General features: G+C 37.6%; 1 protein-coding gene and 1 pseudogene across 2 annotated transcripts in view; both read right to left on the reverse strand.

Moving 5' to 3' along the window:
• Positions 1-150: 150 nt before the first annotated feature.
• The window catches only part of ECD (ecdysoneless cell cycle regulator), a 28,708-nt gene continuing 6,469 nt past the window's right edge, over positions 151-22,389 (reverse strand). For both annotated transcript variants that reach the window (XM_005226400.4, NM_001046271.1), the window contains 11 exon segments: positions 20,718-20,805; positions 20,429-20,607; positions 18,652-18,844; positions 17,646-17,774; positions 15,846-15,971; positions 13,949-14,034; positions 5,668-5,774; positions 5,351-5,534; positions 2,799-2,866; positions 1,044-1,258; positions 151-436 (listed from right to left, as the gene is read on the reverse strand). In XM_005226400.4, the coding sequence (XP_005226457.1) occupies positions 206-436; positions 1,044-1,258; positions 2,799-2,866; positions 5,351-5,534; positions 5,668-5,774; positions 13,949-14,034; positions 15,846-15,971; positions 17,646-17,774; positions 18,652-18,844; positions 20,429-20,607; positions 20,718-20,805 (1,606 nt within the window). In that variant the 3' untranslated portion in view covers positions 151-205.
• Positions 2,873-5,344, reverse strand: LOC101902840 (tRNA (guanine(10)-N2)-methyltransferase homolog; annotated as a pseudogene).

Consider the following 22,389-nt stretch of genomic DNA (forward strand, 5'->3'; position numbering starts at 1 on the left):
TCTGCTGATTTCAAAACCTTGTATGCACCCCAGAGTTGAGATCACAAAAGACTTGTGCAAAGAGGGCAACCTTTGGGGCTCACAGAGAAGTTAACCTATGAACTTGAAGAAAACATTTTTACTAGATGAGTAATCAAAACTAGAAATGAGCACAGTCAGACTCAATATTTATTCAAGAAGAAAAAAGAGAGGCTAGGTTGGCTGGCTAATCCTTCGTTGGCTTACTTGTGGGTCTGTGATCAGCGTTGTCAGGCAGCTGCACACCCATGCTTTGTAAAAGGTTGGAAGCAGGTCCTGCCAGGCCAGCTTGGGAACTATAGGACTCTAATATGTTGGAAACCAGGTTCAAGTCTACATCCACTGGCGTCATAACAGATCCTCCTGTGCCAGAATCTTCTTCCTCTGGATTGTCATTGGTAGTCTGGGATAGAGGTTCCTTGTTCATGGAAGGAAAAGAAAGTCAGACTAGGTTGGATGGTAGTTACAATAAAAAGCAACAACGTAAAGTTGAGTTACATATTAGAAAGGAAATTCCATTCTTGACAGAAAATGAAGTCTAATAATAAACTATGTAATTTAACAAACATTAAAATCTGGTTCCAAAGATTATAGCATACTTCTTCCTAGGAAAAGTTTCTACAAATTAAATGGATTCCTTCCCAATTTTGAAATAGCCCAAGGGAGATAACCAGAGGTAAGGAGATACATTTATAGCTTGCCTAAGAGTTTTAAAAGAAATAAACAGGAAAAAATGAATGGTTAAAAATAAATAAATAAAACAGAATCTGAAATTTTCTCTAAGTGAAAGAAGCTAGATTTCTTTCCTACCCACATGTAACACACAATAAGCAGTATAATTAAGCTTATGTTTAAGAAAATAATCTTTCATCCAACCAGAGTTAGGAAAAAATTAACCTTATTCAAATCAAAAGATCAAATTCAAATCACAAAAAATTACCACAAATGCAAAAGAAAAACTAAGATAAAATAGTTTTAGCTGTCCTTTGTACTAGACTCAAAAGGGAAAGAGTTTGAACATATACCATTTGCTTCTGGGTGGTGAAACTTTTGGCAATGCTGGTATGTGCTAGTTCCCGGTCCATCTGGGCCATGTATGACTTGAGATCATCCAGAGTCCCTTTTACAGATGCTTCTTCTCCAGCCTCCTGTGTTTCAAGATCCACGTCATCATCGCTGTCTAAACATTCAGAGTCTTCCTCATCCAGATCATCAGAGTCTGATTCATGGGACTTTGAACCTACACAGACCCCAACACAGAAACAGTCACTTGGTACATTTTTTTGGCATGACTATACTAAATTCTTTTGAGATCAAAAGAATTAGAATATTCTTTGGAAAAATAAAAGGTGAATATACATAGTCAAAGTACTTCAGAAAAATCCCCTCCAGAAAATGATACTGCTGGCAGACATTTGCAGAAAAGTACACAGGCTGAGCTGAAAGATTTTTTTTTTTTAGGTGAATTCAATTGATTAAAAATTTTTACTTAAGCAATTTTAAAACTACATAATACATGAATACATTCTGATGTAAACATTCAAGTTATATAGAGTTATTGTCTCACATTTCATTCTCTTTCCAGAGTTAAACATCTTTTAACAATTCAGTGGGTACCCAGACCTTCATTTATGTAATTCTGTTTGTGTCTGTATGTGTATACAAAATATTTTTTACATAGATACATTGAACTATGGTTTGTTTTTCTATTTATTTATATATCTTGGAGGTCCTTTGCTGTCAAAACACATAAATGGACCTCATTCTTCACTAAGGCTCTATTATACTTCATGAAATGAATGTACTATGATTTTTTTGGTGGGGGGTAAAACTGTACTATAACCCAGTTTTTGCTACTACAATGTTGCAATCACCACCTTAGCACACACAGCTTTTTCATGAGGTAAATTCCTGGAAGTGAAATAGCAAAGTCAAAGGTTATGAACATTCTGGATACCAAACTGCCTTGAGAAAAGACAACTTACACCTCCACCTCCACAGCTGGACAGTGCTCCTTTCTCCCACACTTGAGGAAACTGATTATTACCAACCTTTAAAATTTTTCCTAATATGATGGGCCAAAAAAATAATTCTTACTTTTATTGTATACTTACTTGTTTACTAGAAAGAGTTAACTATTTTCAAATATTTATTGATTATATTTATTCTTCAAGACACTGCCTGTTTATATCCTTTGTTGATTTTTTCTTAATTGGGCTATTTGTTTTTTTTTATTTTAGTAGTATATAAGTGCTGTTGTGCTTAGTCGCTCAGTTGTGTCCGACTCTTTTCGACCCCATCGACTGTAGCCGGCCAGGCTCCTCTGTCCATGGGGATTCTCCAAGCAAGAATACTGGAGTGGGTGGCCATGCCCTCCTCCAGGACACCTTCCCAACCCAGGGATCGAACCCAGTCTCCTGCATTGCAGGCGGATTCTTCACTGTCTGAGCCACCAGGGAAGCCCAGTATATAAGTGCAGGATGTTTAAAAGAGAAAAAAAAAGAACAATGTAATATTCGAGCCCATGTAAAACCCTATCTAAACACACAGCATTCATTCACTCAACAAAGATTTAATGAGCAGCAACTACTATGCCGGGCACTAAGCAAGGCATCTTCTGCAAAATTAGTTGGTAGGGCAATAATTAATAGTTGAAAGCAACTCAAAATCACATGCACACACACAAAACAAAATACAAATGAGATCCAATGCTCCAAAGTTCTAGCAATCTCTATACAACTTACAGTTGCAAAATCAAAATCAACATCACTGTAACTCACCTAAAATCTTATCAAAATAATTAAGAAAAGAATCTGCATCAAAAGTGATTGGAGCCTCAGAAGGTTCTCTGTAAGATTAAAGGAAAAAGACAATTTATCCCAAACAAAACTCCTTGAAACTTTGTCTAAATTGGTGCCGTTCTTAGGCACACTACCAGAGATATACTTTCAAAGGAGGCAGAGCAAGGAAAATTGTAGTTTAAATTTTAAAAACCATTAGGCTTACTGATCTTGTAGGGCAATAGAAATGGGAAAGATACAAGAAATAAAAGTAAAAATTGCACTTTGATTATGCACATTTTTAACTTATGCTGATTTAGGGATCTGCCAACCTACCACCTCCCATAAGATATATCTAGCATTAGCAAAAGAAGCTATTTATCCAAATTCATTTAAATAAAGTCTATCTTTTTAAGAACCAAACCTTTAAACATAAAAAAGATCAAACCTTCCCTATCCCTGCTGTCTTAAAGAGAGAATACTGAACATAAATTTTAATCTTATGAGGCTAATGAGCATCAACACTAATAAAGATGTATTTGGCTGGGCAAGGAACAATTCCATCTACCTTTTTCCCCCTATTACTTGCCAAATGTAACACCTCTTGTTCTCTGTTATTATTTCTTCCTCTGATAAACACTTTCATCCTCCTCTTTTTTGTAGCATTTACTTTATTATATAAAGTTATTTAAAACAGTACATTTTCTTTATTATACATGAAAATTCACAAACAGATGTCTTTTCTATCAAATCCTTATTCTTTCTCCATTGTCAAAAATCTTAATTTTTCATTCCTGCTAGATTTTTCTTCCTTGGTAATTCTTTTTGTTACCCCGCTGAAATATTTCTCATGGAAGGAATTATGACCTTGGTATAGCAGAAAATGATCACTCAGCAAATGTGAATACTGGTCCCAGTTCTCAAATTCCTTCACCTTTTCCATGTTATCAAGCACCTTGATGTGTGACTGGAAAGCTTCTGCTTGCAGTTGCTGATGAGTTTCAAGCAGAGGTGCCAGGGTACCATCTGCTCAGTGTATACTGGTAACCAATAGACGAGTCTTCCACCTAATACGAGGGTCTCTGCTGAGAACTTTAACAGGTCAAAAAACATATCACACAGATAACTCAAAGAAACAGGAACGTGGCTTTCTGGACATTTCCTATTCCCTTTGGTACTTCCTTCTGTGAACCTGTTCTTGTAGATTCTCTAATACCATATGGAGGATCAGTCATGATTGCATCAAAATAAGTACCCTTCTTCCAGGAAGGTTTAGAAACCAGGACATCAAGGTAATACTTCTCTAAACCATACTGATGAAGATTTGCCCTAAACCAAACTGATGAAGATGTTTTCATCCGGTCCTCTCCATTTCCGGTTTTTCCTACTAGCCTTTCCCAAGCCATGAACAGTATTGCAGTCTACGCCTGTCCCATATACGTACGCACCAAAATGAGCAGAAGCGATCAAAAGGCCACCTGGTCCAACAGATGGATCAAATACAGTATCCTTTTTTTTCACTTTTCCATGGTTGGCCATGATGAATGATAAACCAGCATCCATGCTTGTATTTCAAATAGTGTCTCTTTTTGACACTGTATGACTCAATAAGCTCTCTGTGTTCATCTGCAATCCATCTCCCAAAATAAATATTATGTGGATTCTCAGGGATGTGGTTTGGGTCCAAACCATAATCCTCCAAAATAGAGAATATATGTTGTGGCTTCTTTAAATTCACTTTCCCTTCAGACGACAGAAATTGAAGTGCATCTATTCATCTGACTTTTTCTTCTTGTGTCAAGGTTTTATTAAATGTGTGAATCTTTATTTTATATGTAGAATCTGAATGCAGAAATAGAACCATCTTCTCAACAGGGTAGCTTTTAAGAGAACTTTCAGCTCCTCCGGACACTTTCCATGACCCCATAGTTCAAGTACAGACTTGGCACACACAGAAAAATTAAGTTTCTGGCAATATCTTCAAAGGGAATGCTAAGAATCCAAAAAGGAGACTTTCCATAAGTTTCCTGACTACTGGTGAACTAATCTCCAAAAAATGAAAGCAAAGACTTTATCTCCGGAAGGCGGAACTCCAGGTGTTCCTGTGCCATGAGCAGAAGATAACCTGTTCAAGGTACCCGGCAGCGCTTATCCTCCTCTTTCGAGTGTGAAGCTTCCAATCTACTTGAGGGTACAAGATCAGATGTCTGATCCTGATGAGAGCTAGATGTTAAAAGTCCATAATATTCTGAGTAAAAGCCTAAAAAGTAAAGAATATGGTTGCCCTCCACAGCTCTGGGGCAGTGGCCTTTAGATCTGAGTGATCTCTGTGGCTTACTTCACGGATCATAATCAGGTTATCAGAAATTTGACTCCAGATAAGTAAGCTATCATAGTACTAGGTACCAAAAGAGGAAGACAAAGTATTGAAAATCATTTACTGAAAAAAAAAAAAAATTAAAGAAAAGAAAAAACATAGAACTGGCAATGATTGGATGATGCCAACATAGAACCTCTAACTATTTAGATAATTACACTTTAACAGAAATTACCGAGGCACCTCTGCTCCTTTGTGGGTTGAGACTTTGGATATGAAAGCTTTCATGCTCTCTGAGACTTGAGTTAAGTCATAGTTCTCCTCCTGCCCCTTGGAAATGGGCTCTGGCTCTTTTTTGCCAGCAGCTTCCTGCAGCAGCTGGTCCAGCTGATCTGGTGAGAGATCTAACCACCGTTCATCTGAAAAAGAAGTGTGACACTGCCATACTATACTCACATGACACAGGTGTACTCTCAGTGAAGTACCCTCTGAGACTTGGTGGGATGTTTTACTTCTTTCTAACTCCGTGCTCTATCCTGGCCCATCACTTACCATCTTCTGGGGGAAGATAAGCTTCTTCTTTCTTAAGCTCTTCTATATCAAATGGTATTGTCTGCAATAACGTTAAGATTTCTTCACCTGGGCTCATAGCATGAGAGCTATAAAAAAATCAAAGACATGGGTATTTAATGAGAACTTAGAATAATAACCACAAAAACAGAGTATTTTAAAGTTGGAAAGGATTATCTAGTTTAATTTGTTTTGAAACATTTGTTCAAGATACTGAATCCTTCCTCTCAAAATTTCACCAGGAACTCAAAATATAAAAAGAGCTCAAAGAAAAACTGCTCTGAGGAGTTCTCTGGGGGTCCAGTGGTTAGGGCTTGGTTCTTTCACAGCCATGACCCCGGTTCAATTCCTGATTAGAGAATGAGGATCCCACAGCCTCACAGCACAGCCAAACCAACAAAAAGTCCAAAAAGTAAAGAAAAGAGAAACTGCTTTGCAAAAAAAGAAACCATCAACAAAATGAAAAGACAACCTAAAGAACGGGAGAAAATATTCACTAACCATATATATGATATGGGGTTAATAGTCAAAATATATAAAAGAACTCATTAATAGCTAAAAAACCCCAAGTTATCTGATTCAAAAATGGGCAGAGAAAATGAATAGACATTTTTCCAAAGAAGATACACAAATGCCAAGAAAAGGTGCTCAATATCAACTAGTCATCAGGGAAATGCAAATAAAAATCACAGAGAGATATTGCCTCACACCTGTCAGAATATTTATCATTAAAAAGAAAAGAGAGATCAAGCATTGGCAAGAATGTGGAGAAAAGGGAACCCTTGGGCACTGTTGGTGGGAATGCAAATTGGTACCACCACTATGGAACACAGTAGGGAGGTTTCTCAAAAATTAAAAATAGAGCTACCATACGACTTAGCAATCCCACTTCTGGGTATTTATCCAAAGGAAATGAAAACAAAATCTCAAAGAGATGTCAGCATCCCCGTGTTCACTGCAGTGTTATTCACAGTTAGCCAAGACTGGAAACAACCTATGTGTCACAAACAGATAACTGGATAAAGATGTGGTGTAGATGGATGAATGGATAGACAGATAAATTCAGAGAGACAGAGATATACATGGGCTTCCCAGGTGGCACTAGTGGTAAAGAGCTTGTCTGCCAATGCAGGAGATGTAAGAGATGCAGGTTCAGTCCCTGGGTCAGGAAGATCCCCTGGAGGAAGGCACAGCAACCCACTCCAGTATTCTTGCCTGGAGAATCCCATGGACAGAGGAGCCTGGCAGGCTACAGTCCACGGGATCACACAGAGCTGGACACGACTGAAGCAATTTAGCACACACACATTGGAGAGATATATATATACTGGATATACACTGGAATGTATATATCTACACACACTGGAATGTAATGGAATATTATTTAGCCATGAGAGAGAAAGTAAACCTTGTCATTTGCAACAACATGGATGCACTTTGAAGGCATTATGCTGAATGGAATAAGCTAGATAGAGAAAGTTAAATACTGCATGATATCACTTATATGTGGAATCTAAAAAAAAAAAGAAAGTCAACCTCATGGAAATGGAGAATAAAAATGGTTGCCAGTGACTAAGGGGTGATGGAAATAAGCACAAAAATCCTGGAAAAAGGATTCAAACTTTCAGCTGTAAAGTAAATACAGTCATAGGATCTAATGTGAAACATGGTTACTATAGTTGATAACACTACTGTGTAAATGAAATCTTCTAAGAGAGTAAATATTAAATGTTCTCATATACACACAAAATATAAATATGTGAGGTGAAGAATCTGTTAATTAACTAGGTGGTGGGACTCTTTTTCATAATGTATAGGTATATCAAATCACCTAAGTGTCTTACAGTTTTGTCAATTATACCTCAGTCAAACTAAAAAGAACCCTGAAAGATTGCTTTGACTGAAATGGAGGCTGGAGGCTCAGAGACCTGCTCATCTTGCCTTCCCCTTTGCTCTGCAGCAGGCTCCATGGAACACCATCATGAAGCTGCTGATTTAGTGTAACTCTTTCAATTTATATATATCATATTATGAGGAAATGAAAACCCAGAAGAAAGTATGCACAAAAATAAATCTATCATGTATTAAATGCTAGGCTAGCACTTCAAATACATTTTCTTATTTACTATTACAATTACTATTACAAGGAGGTAATAATCCTGTATTACAAAGGAGAAACTCAGAGCCCAGTGAGTTTCTACAACTTAAGGTCATTGAGTTGGACAGAGCAAAGGCTTGAAATCAAGTCTTCTGATACTATTTTGTGCTCCTCTTACTATAAACTGATAGGGAAATACACACAGAGATGATTTATATGACAAGTGAGCTATTTTATGATGGTGATGTGATTTGTTATATAAGTTTATGGAACTCTGTCTTAACTATTTATAATGGAACAAACCAAGTTATATAATGGACTTGCATAAATTTAATAAACATTTGCATACCTTGCTGAATCATGCGGGTAACAGGGAATTATCCCTACTCTGTAATATGCAAATATTGCAGAGAAAAGAAATATACACAAATAATTATGATAAAAACATATAAAGACACACAGAAATACCAAATGGTTCAAAGAATCATAGGAAAAGGTAATTACATTCACTGGGTGGAGACAGAGAAATTAAAAAAAAAAGAGCTAATGGAAGAAGCTGAGGTAGCCCTTAAAGAATCAAGAGGATTTTGATAGAGAAGCTAGGTAAGGGGAAAAACGAGCATTTGTATAGAGGTGGGGAGTGAGGAACATGTTCAGAGAGAGCAAACGGGTTCAGTTTGGCTTAAGGGTGAAATCTGAGGCTGAACAGATGGACTGACGAGTACAACGAGGCTGAAAAGGCTAAGTTTAGACTCAGTGAAGTAAGGAGTGAGTGATCACTGATGGCTTCTTTGTTATTTTTAATTTTTGCTTTATGAGATTAAAATAATATAGATAAGTCAAAAAGGTAATATAGCCTTACCACCCAGAATTAAAATACTGCTAATATTTACCTCTAGTCTAAATATATGATTACATTGATAAATTTAACATAAAAACCAAACTAGTAATATATGTGCTGGTGGTGTTCAGTCGTGTCCAACTCTTTGTGACCCCACGGACTGCAGCTTGCCAGGCTCCTCTGTTCACAGAATTTTCCAGGCAAGAATATTGGAATGGGTTGCCACTTTCTCCTCCTCCAGGGGATCTTCCCAACCCAGAGATCTAATCTGTATCTCCTGCAATGGCAGGTGAATTCTTTAAGCACGTACTTTAAAAAATATATGATAGATAAAGTTAGTATTCCCTTTGATGATCAACACTATCAGTTCCAGTCTGTTTCTCTGCTGCCCAAAAGTGACAGCTCTCACGAGAACCTTCCTGGGCCACTGAAGTGAGTGAGTAAGAGAACACTGAGTGTTCTCTTCTGAGTGAGTAAGAGAACACTGTTTTCTTTACCAGACATGTTATTCCCTTGATACCATTCCCTCAGTATCACCTGTCTGCCTCAATCCCTGACATTCTTAGATCTCATTTGAAAGAAAACCTCCTCGGAAAGGTCTCCCTGGTCAACCTTCCTAGAAGAGCAGCCCTTACATCTCTCTCCCCAAACACTGCCTTTTCTTCAAAGTACTACTTACCATCTGTCATCATACAATGGTTTATTGTCTTTCTCCTACACTAGTATGCAGCTCCACGGGGCAGGGAGAATTCGGGTTCACTTGTTGTATTCCCAGTGCCCAGAATAGGGCCTGGCACATAGGAGATAATAAATACTTACTGACTGAATGAAGATATATGTATCTATAATATTTAGTATTTTGTGTATTTTTACAATTTATATCCATAGCACCTACATTTTACTTGTATTTTTCATTCAACATTGTATTTTTAAAATCTATTCATTTAGACCAGTGATTCTCAACCGGTGACAATTTGGCAACATTTGGTAATATTTTTGGTTGTCACAATTGGTGGGGAGTGGGGAGTCAGTCCTAGGGGAATTTACTGAGTAGAGGTCAGAGACATTGCTTCACATTACAATGCACAGGACAGTTCCCCACAGCAAAGAACCATCTGGTCCAAAGTGTCAATAGTGTCAAGGTTGAGAAATTATGACTTAGATTTATGGATATTTATATAATCTCTGGTTAACTAATGGATAATAAGCCAACATATACATACACTAAAATTCATTTATCTATTATTGGTGGACACTTCCATTGTTTGTAATTATTCACTATTACAATCTTTAATAATTTTTAAGAGAGGGAAGTAACATGATTACAGATATATTTCAAGCAGATTCTCCTGGCTCTGATGGTTGAATTGGAAGAGAAGAGTCACTAGAGGCTGAGAAATAAGTTTAGGTGTAGCTATAGTTCAATCCCACGCATGGGGGAGCCTGGTGGGCTGCACTCCATGGGGTCGCAAAGAGTTGGACACGACTGGGAGACTTCACTTTCACTTTTTGCTTTCATGCATTGGAGAAAGAAATGGCAACCCACTCCAGTGTTCTTGCCTGGAGAATCCCAGGGACGGGGGAGCCTTGTGGGCTGTCATCTATGGGGTCGCACAGAGTCGGACACGACTGAAGTGACTTAGCAGCAACGGCAGCAGCATAGCTCAGTATGGTTCACTTATGGTAGAAAGTGAAGAACTAAAGAGTCTCTTGATGAAAGTGAAAGAGGAGAATGAAAAAGTTGGCTTAAAGCTCAACAGTCAGAAAACTAAGATCATGGCAACTGGTCGCATCACTTTATGTCAAATAGATGGGGAAACAGTGGAAACGGTGAGAGATTTCATTTTTTTGGGCTCCAAAATCACTGCAGATGGTGACTGTAGCCATGAAATTAAAACACACTTACTCCTTGGAAGGAAAGTTATGACCAACCTAGACAGCATATTAAAAAGCAGAAACAAAAAAATAAAATAAAATAAAAATAAAAAGCAGACATTACTTTGCTGACAAAGGTCTGTCTAGTCAAGGGTATGGTTTTTCCAGTAGTCATGTATAGATGTGAGAGTTGGACTATAAAGAAAGCTGAGTGCTGAAGAATTGATGCTTTTGAACTGTGGTGCTGGAGAAGACTCTTGAGAGTCCCTTGGACTGCAAGGAGATCCAACTAGCCCATCCTAAAGGAGATCAGTCCTGGGTGTTCACTGGAAGCACTGATGTTGAAGCTGAAACTCTAATACTTTGGCCACCTGATGTGAAGAGCTGACTCATTTGAAAAGACCCTGATGCTGGGAAAGATTGAGGGCAGGAGGAGAAGGGGACAACAGAGGATGAGATGGTTGGATGGCATCACTGACTCAATGGACATGAGTTTGGGTGCGTTCCGGGAGTTGGTGTTGGACAGGGAGGCTTGGCGTGCTGCAGCTCGTGGGGTCACAAAGAGTCGGACACGATTGAGTAGTCGACTGAACTGAACCGATAGTTCAATAACTAAATAATTAGAGTATCTAGCCAGGCAGTAAGGTAAAAGAATGTAAGACACAAGATAATAGTGAACAGTATCTAAGGACTGGATCCAAGGAGAGCCAGGAGATCTGGGTGATAAGAAGGATGGTGGTACAATTAAAAAGACAGCAGGAAACAGCCGAAGATATTAATTCAGCTAATAAAAACAAAGCAAACAAACAGAAGCTTTAGGAGCCAAGAGCAGGTCTCGAGCGAGATGTGAGCTTGGTTTTGAACTGCAGAGAAGTCATTCTGGTTGGTGAACGAGAGTTTCTCCTACAACACTCATGAAAATGTTGGATATTGAAGCTATTTGTAATAAGTAAATTAGGGTCCATTTGCTAAAACGCTGTGCAGCTATTTAAAAATACACTTTATCAAAACATTTTAAGGTCATGGGAAAATGTAAGATTACAACGAGTAAAAATTATGAACAAGATACATAATTTCTTGATAATGTAAAATTTTTTAAACAAGTCAATTGGTTATGGGGAATAATAATCCTGGAAGGCAGTAAATCAGAAGAATAATAATAGTGGCTAATTCATGATATACATTGGAATAACAGTAGCTTAGTCATGATATAAATTTTTCCCTCTTACATTTTTCTCTATTTGCCATCTGAATGAGTGTTACTTGTATAATAATAAAAGACATTGTTATTTAAAAAGAACTACCAAACCCTCAATCTATCTTATTTCATGGGAGAATAAGATAGCCCTAAATCTCCTACATGAGTCTCTCTAATTTCTTAACTTCTCTTCAACCTAAGATTATAACGTAATGCTGTTCAACAGGGGAGTGGTCTTCTAGAGGTGACAAGATTCATCTGGGGGAGATTCCCCTAACTATGAGAGCCACCTCCTTTACTTTCTTTCCCGAGTTTCCTTAAAACATACCCTAAGAAGGCATCCTCTTTTCCACAAATTACTGCCGTAAAATTGATGAGAATGGGACAAAGGCACCCCTGCTGCTGCTGCTGCTGCTAAGTCGCTTCAGTCGTGTCCGACTCTGTGCGACCCCATAGATGGCAGCCCACCAGGCTCCCCTGTCCCTAGACGCTTACAAAAGAGTGGAAAAAAAAGTGTTAGCCATTCAGTTGTATCCGACCCTGCGATCACATGGACTGCAGCCCATCAGGGCTCCTCTGTCCAGAATTCTCCAGGCAAGAATACACAAGAATAAAGACTGCTGTAAAGTCATTACTATCTCACAGATACTGAGGTTAGAGTTCTCTCGCCATCAATTTTGCTTCATACAATCTTTAAGTAACATTTTATTACACACATATGTGATGTTTGAGATGTTGGCAAAACAAGTGGGGTTCAAAACCAGTTCAGTTTGAGAAAAAAAGCCCAACAGCAAAACAAAACACACATCTACACACAACTGGGGACCTTCTGAGCCACAACATTTACAAAGTTATTTCTTTCACGTTATTTAATAGCTTTCTGCTACGTCACTTCAGTCGTGTCCGACTCTGTGCAACCCCATAGACAGCAGCCCACCAGGCTCCCCCATCCCTGGAATTCTCCAGGCAAGAACACTGGAGTGGGTTGCCATTTCCTTCTCCAATGCATGAAAGTGAAAAGTGAAAGTGAAGTCGCTCAGTCTTGTCCAATTCTTAGCTTTAAGTATCTCAAATTCAGTTTTGCAGACATAAACTGAATTTTTTCCAGTGCTCAAAATCTGACCTTTGATTCCTCAGCCCAATAAACCCTTCTGCAGAAGCTCCATTATCCCTGGGCCATATTGACTAGACGTGCCCTCAACGGACAAGTCAGACAAAAGGGACTTTCTTCTTTAAAGCATCCTATTCCCTCTGATTTTTGCTTGCTTTTTTCTCCAGTGTCTTCAAATAACTGTTTTTTTGTTTTTGTTTTTTTTTAATATTCTGTCCAGTGTTATCACTGCAATTAGCAGGGGGTTAGTCTGATATGTTACTCCAGTATTACCAGAACTGAAACTCAACTTTATCGAATTTTAAAGGGCAGCCATTTTCTTCCATGTGGCTTCCCTCATAACTCAGTCGGTAAAAGAATCTGCCTGCAATGCAGAAGACGTGGGTTCGAGTCCTTGGTCGGCAAGATCCCCTGGAGAAGGAAATGGCAACCCACTCCAGTATTCCTGCCTGGGAATCCCATAAACATAGGAGCCTGGCAGGCTACAGTCCATGGGTCGCAAGAGTTGGACACGACTTAGCGACTAAACTACCACCATTTTCTTTCAACCCTGTGCTCATTTCTTTCTTCCCCCAGAAAACATATGGCAGGTTAGAATGAGCTATGATTTGGAAGCTGAATGCCTGCTTCATCCTGTGTTTCAGATCCACCTAAAAAAGCTGAACACAGCCCAGCATTCCCACAGAAATTAAGCATGTGGCTCATTAACAGAATCCGTGAGCTCAAATCCCTAGGCCTGTCATTTTGACCTGTGTAACCTTTGGCAGATTACATAACCTCTCTTAGATTCAGTTTCTCAGCTGTGGATAGGGAAAATAACAATTATATCTATTTCAAAGGGCTTTAAGAGGGGTTTAAATGAGTTAGTGGCCTAAGCTTTGTAAGTACTCAACATACATTAGCCATTACATGATGATGATGAAAGTGGTGGTGGTGGTGGTGGTAATGGCTACAAGTGCCAGAAAACTCCCATAACAACACCTCCTGTCTTGACACCAGCTTCTTCAGTAGTCATGAGTCCTGCCATTAACAGTTTAAATATAGAAACTCCAATATGTGCAGCCATCTCAGGAGTAAGTAACTCCTTAACTTGTGGAAAGTTATCACTCTGCTGCCCTGTTTGGGTAGAGATAAACTCACCTTTCTGGCCGATTTACAGAGAGCTGGAAGTAGTTCTTGGCCATTTCTAGCCTTTCCTGGTACTGAACAGAACCTTCCATCAGTCCCTAAAAAAATAATAATGCCCATCAGAACCTGGTATAGATGGTATCATTAAAATAATCTGCTCACCAGCAACTTCCAGGGAGGCAGTATACAATACTGTAATATATTGTACAAAAAGCATGAGGCCTGACTCCTCGTCCTTGTTTTCTCATGGATGTAGTTTCTCCAAAAAAGGGACTAGGCTAAACGTGATAGGACCTCATCCTTTTCACCATTTAAGGGCCTCTTTCCAATTTGGGAGGTTTTCTATCATTTTCTATTATTTATTAATAACTTGTTATAAAGAAACAATTGATTAACCAGCAATTAATTTATAAAACAAAGTACAAATAGAGCTCAAAAAATAGCATAACCCTAACCTTAACTATCATTTCTAGCTTTCACAGGCATGTTTATGATGGCATTTATGCTTAATACTTCTTTAACAATATATAAGCAGTTTTCCCTACCACTACACAATCTTTAAAATTATCATATTCTTAAGGACTTTTCTACTTCTTGGATGTTTCCTTAAAGTGTAGATTATTTAACATAAAGCTTCCCTGTTTGCAAGGCAGGAACAGAGGCACAGACGTAGAGGATGACTTATGAACGTGGAGGGGAAGGCGAGGACAGGAGAAATTGAGACAGCAGTGCTGACACGTATACACTGCTATGTGTGAAACAGACAGCTACTGGGAAGCTGCTGTTCAGCACCGGCAGCTCAGCTCTGTGCTCTGCGATAACCTACAGGGGGTGGGGTTGTGCGGAGGAGGGAGGTTTAGGAGGAGGGACATACATATACTTATAGCTGATTCATGCATTGCACAGCAGAAACACAACATTGTAACGCAATTATCTTCCAATTAAAAATAATAATAAAATAAAGTGAAGGTTCCAAGTTTGAACTTCTGTACAATTCTTTGAATACAGTATCAAATTACTTTCCAGTTAAGGTTGCAACTATTACAACGTTATCAGCAATGTATAGGTGTACTATTTTCACTATATTCTCAACAGCACTGAATATCTTTCGTATGCTTTTTACTATTGTGTTAAAATACATATCTTTACTATGTGTGAGAGTGATTATTTTAAGAGAAATTTACTAGTTCCCTTTTCGTAATTTTTTTTTTTGGAGCAGAGTTGCTTTATACTGTTGTGTACGTCATTGTACAGCAAAGTGAATCAGCCATACATCTCCATACATCCCCTTTCTCTGGGATTTCCTTTCCATTTAGGTCATATAATTTTTTAATCTATGTTTTTGCTAATTTTTCTATTTGGCGTCCTCATGTTTGCTTCATAGATTTGCACAAGTTATTCATCTGATATAAATAATAACTTTTATCACTTTGTATAGATGTTATTCGGAGAAGGCAATGGCACCCCACTCTGGTACTCTTGCCTGGAAAATCCCATAGACAGAGGAGCCTGGTTGGCTGCAGTCCATGACGTCGCTAAGAGTCCAACACGACTGAGCAACTTCACTTTCACTTTTATACATTGGAGAAGGAAATGGCAACCCACTCCAGTGTTCTTGCCTGGAGAATCCCAGACACAGGGGAGCCTTGGTGGGCTGCCGTCTATGGGGTCGCAGAGTCGGAAATGACTGAAGCGACTTAGCAGAAGCAGCAGCAGCATAGATGTTATTAATTTTTCTAAAATATTAGAAACAGTTTATAGACACTCCCTTATTACCACCAAACTAGAATGGTCCCTTTTAACTCTAGTTCTTACATTTATGTCACACATTAAATATGGACCTAACACTAGATCACTGGCTTGATTTTGCCTAGACTATACAGTTTAAAGAGTGCATAGTAAGTCCTACCTTAAAGTAATCATTCTTTTTCAGACTTTCAAGGAAGCCAGCCCAGAGTGGTGACGTAGTCACAAGGGATTTGGAGTCAGAAAAATGTGGGCTACATTTGGAGCATAAGATCTCAAATCCATGAGCCTACATGGAAAAGACAGAATTTTTATTATTAGGTTACTTTCTTTCCATTTAACCACACTCAAGAACTAGGTGACTGGACATATGGGTATGTGAACATTTATACTAGTCTTTAAATTTTATGAAAAAAATATGACTTTAATTCCAAGTTTCTTAATCTCTACAGATTACTAAAAATTATAAAGGGGAAGCAAATAACAGAAAACAAAAAATTCTTACTTTCCTGAAAGAGATTTCTCTTCTCACTGATTAAAAAACTAGAAATTTAAACTTGCTTCTTGCTTGCTTAAAAAAGGTTGCAAAAGGTTTCTTGTCTAACACAATTATAAATGAATTAAGCATGGTCTTAGGAACAGTAAAGGGAGGGAATCACTTCATTTTAAGAGTCCTTTGATTAAAAAATATAATAAATGCACAAGGCAAAATAATTCTAATAGGGAGCTTCCCTGATTACTCTGGAGAAAACTGCCACCAATTCCTTGCATATCCTTTCAGAAGTAATCTTTGCCCTCAAGCAGATATGTGTGCGTGTGCATACATACATCCTCCTACTTCGTCCCCTTCATCACTAAATGGCAACATACATACTGCTCTGAACCTTGCTTTTCTCTTAGTGATATGCCCTGGAGATGGATTTCATACAAACATATGAATTTATCCATCCCACTTCATGGACAGACCACAATTTATCCAACTATCTTTCTACTAGTAGACATTTAAGTATTTTCCAGTCTTTTGCTACTATAAACAATGCTTTCACGAGTATCTTCATATGTCTTTGTGAACAAGTGAAATATATGGAGGATAAATTTCAGGAAGTGAAAATGCTGAGCAGCAGGGTTTGTTCATTTTAAATATTATGGAAAGTGATAAACTGTTCTAAGAGACTGAATCAACTCATATTCCTATCAATAATGTTTGAGGGTACCTCTTTACGTATTTTTACAAACCTCGTATTTGTTATCAAACTTCTGGATACTTGTCAATCAAATGGTGAAAAACATTACTTTGTAGTTTTAAATTGCAATTCTTTTATTACGAGCAAGTGTCAACATTTTTCATAAGAATCATTTATATTTCCTTTTCTCTGGACTATTTGTTAATGGTTTCTGATCATTTTTGATTGATCGCTACTATTTTTTTCACCTTGAATTGTAGCAATGTATATACTAGATAAAGCAACTTTTGTCATTTACTAGTTTTATTTTAACTCTTTGTAATTTAAACTGCAAAAATATTTTACACTTTCTCCAGGTTAACTGTATTTTGACTATATTTATGGGTTTTTTCCCATATAGAAATGTTTAATTTTTATATAATCAAATTTATCAATCTTTTATTGTTTCCAGTTTCAAGTCATGCTTAGGAAGGACTTTCTTACTCATATTTTCATAAATTTTCCTATGCTTTCTTCCAAATTTTATGGTTTTGTTTTTTTCACTTAAATATTTGGTCCGACTGGAATTTATTTTGGCATAGATGTGATAACTTTTTCAGCTGGACACACAGTTCTATCATCCCTTAAAGAATAATCCATTCTGCCTTATTTCAAATACCACATCTTACTACATTCTCACACTAACAGAGTGTATTTCTAGATTTCTAAGTTGTGTCATTACTCTGTGAAGAGCCCTTTGACATTAAGGAAGAAAATTAAATTTTCTGGTTCAACATTACCAACTTCATGCCCAATTCATGGGCTCGGTACTGGGGATGACATGGAGGAGGCAGCTTGTATCCACTCCGCCGGTCCGGCACAAACCTTTGTTGCACCAACTGTGCATACAGACATTTAGTGAAAGTGACCTGGACATTGGGACACAACATATGTGAGTCTCTTCCTGAAATTAAAATGCCTGACTATCATTTCACAGTTAACGACAATAACTTCATTTATGAGCTTCATATTCAGATAAATGCAAAGAAGACTCAACCTATTTACTGTCTACACTTTTTAGTAACAGCTTTACAGAGATGTAATTCACACACCATAAAATTTACCTTCACTGTCTATATTTAGTTGTCACTAAGGTACATTACATGGCAATTTTGGCAGGTAGATGATAAAGAATAATTCTTAATTCTCCGGAGGAAATGAAATGTTTTATTGCTAAGAAAGATATAATTGCTCAAATAGGGAAAATGTGGTCAGAAATAGCTAGGAAACATTGAGATATAAAATAGGAAGTCAGGTCTCTTATAGTCTTCCTCTTCTGGATAGGAGAAAAGAAAAAAATCAAGGATATGAAACCAGTCAATCCTAAATGAAATCAACCCTGAATATTCATTGGAAGGACTGGTGCTTAAGCTGAAGCTCCAATACGTTGGCCACCTGATGTGAAGAGCCGACTCACTGGAAAAGACCTGGATGATGGGAAAGACTGCGGACAGAAGGAGAAGGGGGCAACAAAGGATGAGATGGTTGGATGGCATCACAAACTCAATGGACACGAGTTTGAGCAAACTCAGAGAGATAGTGAAGGACAGGGAAGCCTGGTGTGCTGCAGTCCATGAGACTGCAAAGTTGGACATGACTTAGCAACTGAACAATAACAACAAAAAGTCTATATTAACTTGCTATGAGGAAACAGAATATTCCCAATTTTTTCCTAGTGAACAATTAAAATAATGTTCAACATTCCTTTCAGTGAGAGAAACTAAATGACCAAGAGAGATATCTTACCGATGTCATTATTCGTGTTTCAGGCAAGAATGTCTTGAAAATACGACAGGCCCGCAGGTCAATGGGGTCCCGGAGGTAAAATGCCTGGACTCCTGCAGCCACCAATCTGGGGCACTGCTTCAGCACTGCTGCAATGCCAGCTGGGAGGAAGCAGTGTGCTTGATGAAGGGAGGCTTTAATTTTTTCTGGGTACCTGTGACAGGTAACATAATCACTTTTATTTTATGATATGACAGAGTTTATTTTCTTGGGCTCCAAAATCACTGTAGATGATGACTACAGCCATGAAATTAAAAGACATTTACTCCTTGGAAGAAAAGCTATGACCAACCTAGATAGCATATTAAAAAGCAGAGATTACTTTGCCACAAAGGTTCATCTAGTCAAAGCTATGGTTTTTTCAGTAGTCACGTATGGATGTGAGAGTTGGACCATAAAGAAAGCTGAGCGCCAAAGAACTGATGCTTTTGAAGTGTGGTGTTGCTGAAGACTCTTGAGAGTCCCAGAGACTGCAAGATCAAACCAGTCCATCCTAAAGGAAATCAGTACTGAATATTCACTGAAAGGACTGATGCTGAAGCTGAACCTCCAATATACTTTGGCCATGTGATGTGAATGAAGAACTTCCTCATTAGAAAAGACACTGATGCTGGGAAAGACTAAAGGCAGGAGAAGGGGACGACACAGGATGAGATTGTTGGATGGCATCACTGACTCAATGGACATGAGCTTGAGCAAGCTCCAGGAGTTGGTGATGGACAGAGAAGCATGTTGTGCTGCAGGCAACAGGGTTGCAAAGAGTCAGATACAACTGAACAACTGAACTGAACTGATGTAAATATCTAGGATTCTTATACCATTTACTTTTCTCTTAACATTTTATCTTGTCTTGGTTCATCAGGAGTGAGATGAGTGAGAGAAAAGAGTGACAACTCTCTTGTCACCCTTGGGAATTCCCTGCTGGTCCACTGGTCAGGATTTGGCGCTTTCACTGCCAGCAACAACCCAGGTTCATTCCCTCGTTGGGGAACTAAGATTTCCATGCTGAGTGGCCAAAAAAATAATTGTTTAAAAAAGAAATTCTATATACTAAAGACTACAGGTAGGAAAAGAGAGAAAGAAAAAGTGAAAGAAATGGAAAATAAAGAAAAGGGATTAAGGTGGTCCAATAAAAACAACGAAAATGTTACTACTATACTTTGAAAAGAAAATCAGAATTTATTCTCCTAAAAAATGGTACAAAGTGTACTGAAGCAAAGCTAAAAGAGATTATTATCTAATATTGTTATGATCTGAATAGTACTAAACATTTAATAGGTACTCAAATTTGAATGGCTGAACTAATACATTATTAGACTAAGGTGTTCTCTTCTGAATAGAACCTAACACACTCCAACAAGTAAGAGAATCCCATATATACACCCAGAATGAAAGAAAATTCCTGAACAGATTGTACTCACTCAGATTTTCATCTCTAAAGGTCCAAAATTTTAATCTATGGATCTACATAATACTTGGCCACACTCTCTAAGGTAAATAAATGCAAAAACATTGGGCCTAGAACCTTCAAATGACGACTAAAAGATACATCTGTTTCTTGATTTTAAAACACAGGAAGTTTAATTTGTTGGTCAATTTCACAAAGGATAAAGACAGAATGAAAATCAGCACTAATCTAGGTGAAAGAAATGCTTCGATTCATCAAAAGACTTGAGCAACACGAAGTCAAAAGGCTCCTTGACTAGCAGTGTGACACTAAAAGTGTCAGTTTTCTTACCCTCTGATGCGTCTATTCACAGCAGCTCGTACAGATTCTGAAGCCAGAATTTTTTCTGGGTGTGTTGAGATTATACTCAGTGCTTGTGAGATTGTTGGAGGTGTGGTAGGTAACCAGGATACTGTTCCAGATTTCTTTGGTGCAGGAATAATGCACAACTCCCCTTGGTGGAAAAATACCTGCAAAGTGATATAGTTTCCATACCTGGCATTGACAAAATCCAGATACATATGAAAATGATGCAAAATGGTTTCACCTTTATAAATTTTCTAAACTTGGATATACTTACCCTGTTGGCACTATTATCAGGATCCAACCACTTAGGGAGAAAGTCAGCAGCTTCTATTAACAAGAATTCACCGTCATTGTCTTCGATCCTAATGCAAAAGAAATTTCAACTTTGAATTAAAAGAAGTGCATATTTGCTAATAATCAAAACAGATTTGTTCTAATACATTTTTGCCCTAATCTTAGTAAATAAATAAATGAGTATATACCATAGATTTCTATAATTATGTAGATTTCTATAATTAAGCACAACGTTTTAAGATACCATTAAGTACTGAAGGGAATCTCTAAAATTTTAAGGAGGAATTCGAGAGTGATAAGGAGAAAAAAATAAGTACATAAATAAATAGCAGCAGAAAAAAATGTGAAAAATATACCAAGTACATAGGTCTTAGAAAAAAGAAAAAAATCACATACAGCCAAGATTTGGAAAACCTTTATGGAGGAAGTACTATTGGGCCCTGAAAGACACTTTCGTTTTGTCTCATCTGCATCACTTTTTAAAAATTTAAATTTCTGAGTATGTAATACAGTCACACGATTAAAACTTTTAAAAAATACATAAATAGTTATACAATGAAAAAGTCTCCTTGTTATTTTTGTATCTATATGCCCAACCCCTCCACCATTGTTACTTCCTGTTTATCCTTCTAGAGTTTGCTTATGTGTAGTCAGTAGGAATATAAATGCTTTTCTTCTGTTGCACCACTTGTAGCATACTATATATATTGTCCCAGATTATTTTCACTTTTAATGGGTAGAGATACAATATATCCAGAAAAGGAGAGATGCTCTGGGGAGTGGGAACAGCATAAGCAAAACTATGGAGGTGGCATTTAAGGGAGAGATTTGAAGACTGACAACAACAACAACAAAAGGACTAGAAAAGCACAGTTATATCATTTTGTGAAGAGCTTTAAATGCTGGCAGAATCCAGTGAGAATGAGTTTAATTTTATAAACAAAACAAATGAAATGTTCTAGAGTAGGGAAGTAAAATGGTTTGAGCCCTACTTTAGGAATATTAATCTGGCAGACACATAGAGGAAAAACGTCCTTCTTTTTCTAATTAAAAAAAAAAAACTGACAAGACGGTAGATGCTTATTAAAACTCTTTAGAGGCCTAGTGGGTAAGTATGACCCATCACTGCATACATAAGTATCAGAATCAGCATATGAAAGGCACTGGCCCCTCCTTATTACCCTAGTAAAGAAATAAACTACCATATTTGTGCCTGTTTATTGAAAATTCTACCATTTATTTAATAAGTATGGCTACCTATTTGTAGGTGTGGTAATAGTAGTGTTGCATTATCTCTTAAGTTTACATCCTAAAGTATTTAAAAATCAAATGGTATAATATTGGAGGTTTGTTTTAAAACACTCTTGCTTCCCTGGTGGCTCAGTTGTTAAGAGTCAATCTGCCAATCAGGAGACTTGGGTTTGATCCCTGATCTGGGAACATTCCATATGCCACAGAGCAACTAACTTGGGAATGACAGAGAATTATCAGTTCCTATAATATTTTAAAAACTGAATTATAATGCATTATTATCTACTCTGCTTCCTATCCATACAATTGTTCACTGATGTCTCTTTAAATTTCTTCTGTCTATAGTTTCTCAAAAAAAAAAATAGAGCTTTAGAGGAAGACATAGAGAAATCTGTGAAATA

Source organism: Bos taurus, chromosome 28 (genome assembly GCF_002263795.3).
Source record: "Bos taurus isolate L1 Dominette 01449 registration number 42190680 breed Hereford chromosome 28, ARS-UCD2.0, whole genome shotgun sequence".
NCBI classification, from domain to species: Eukaryota; Metazoa; Chordata; class Mammalia; order Artiodactyla; family Bovidae; genus Bos; species Bos taurus.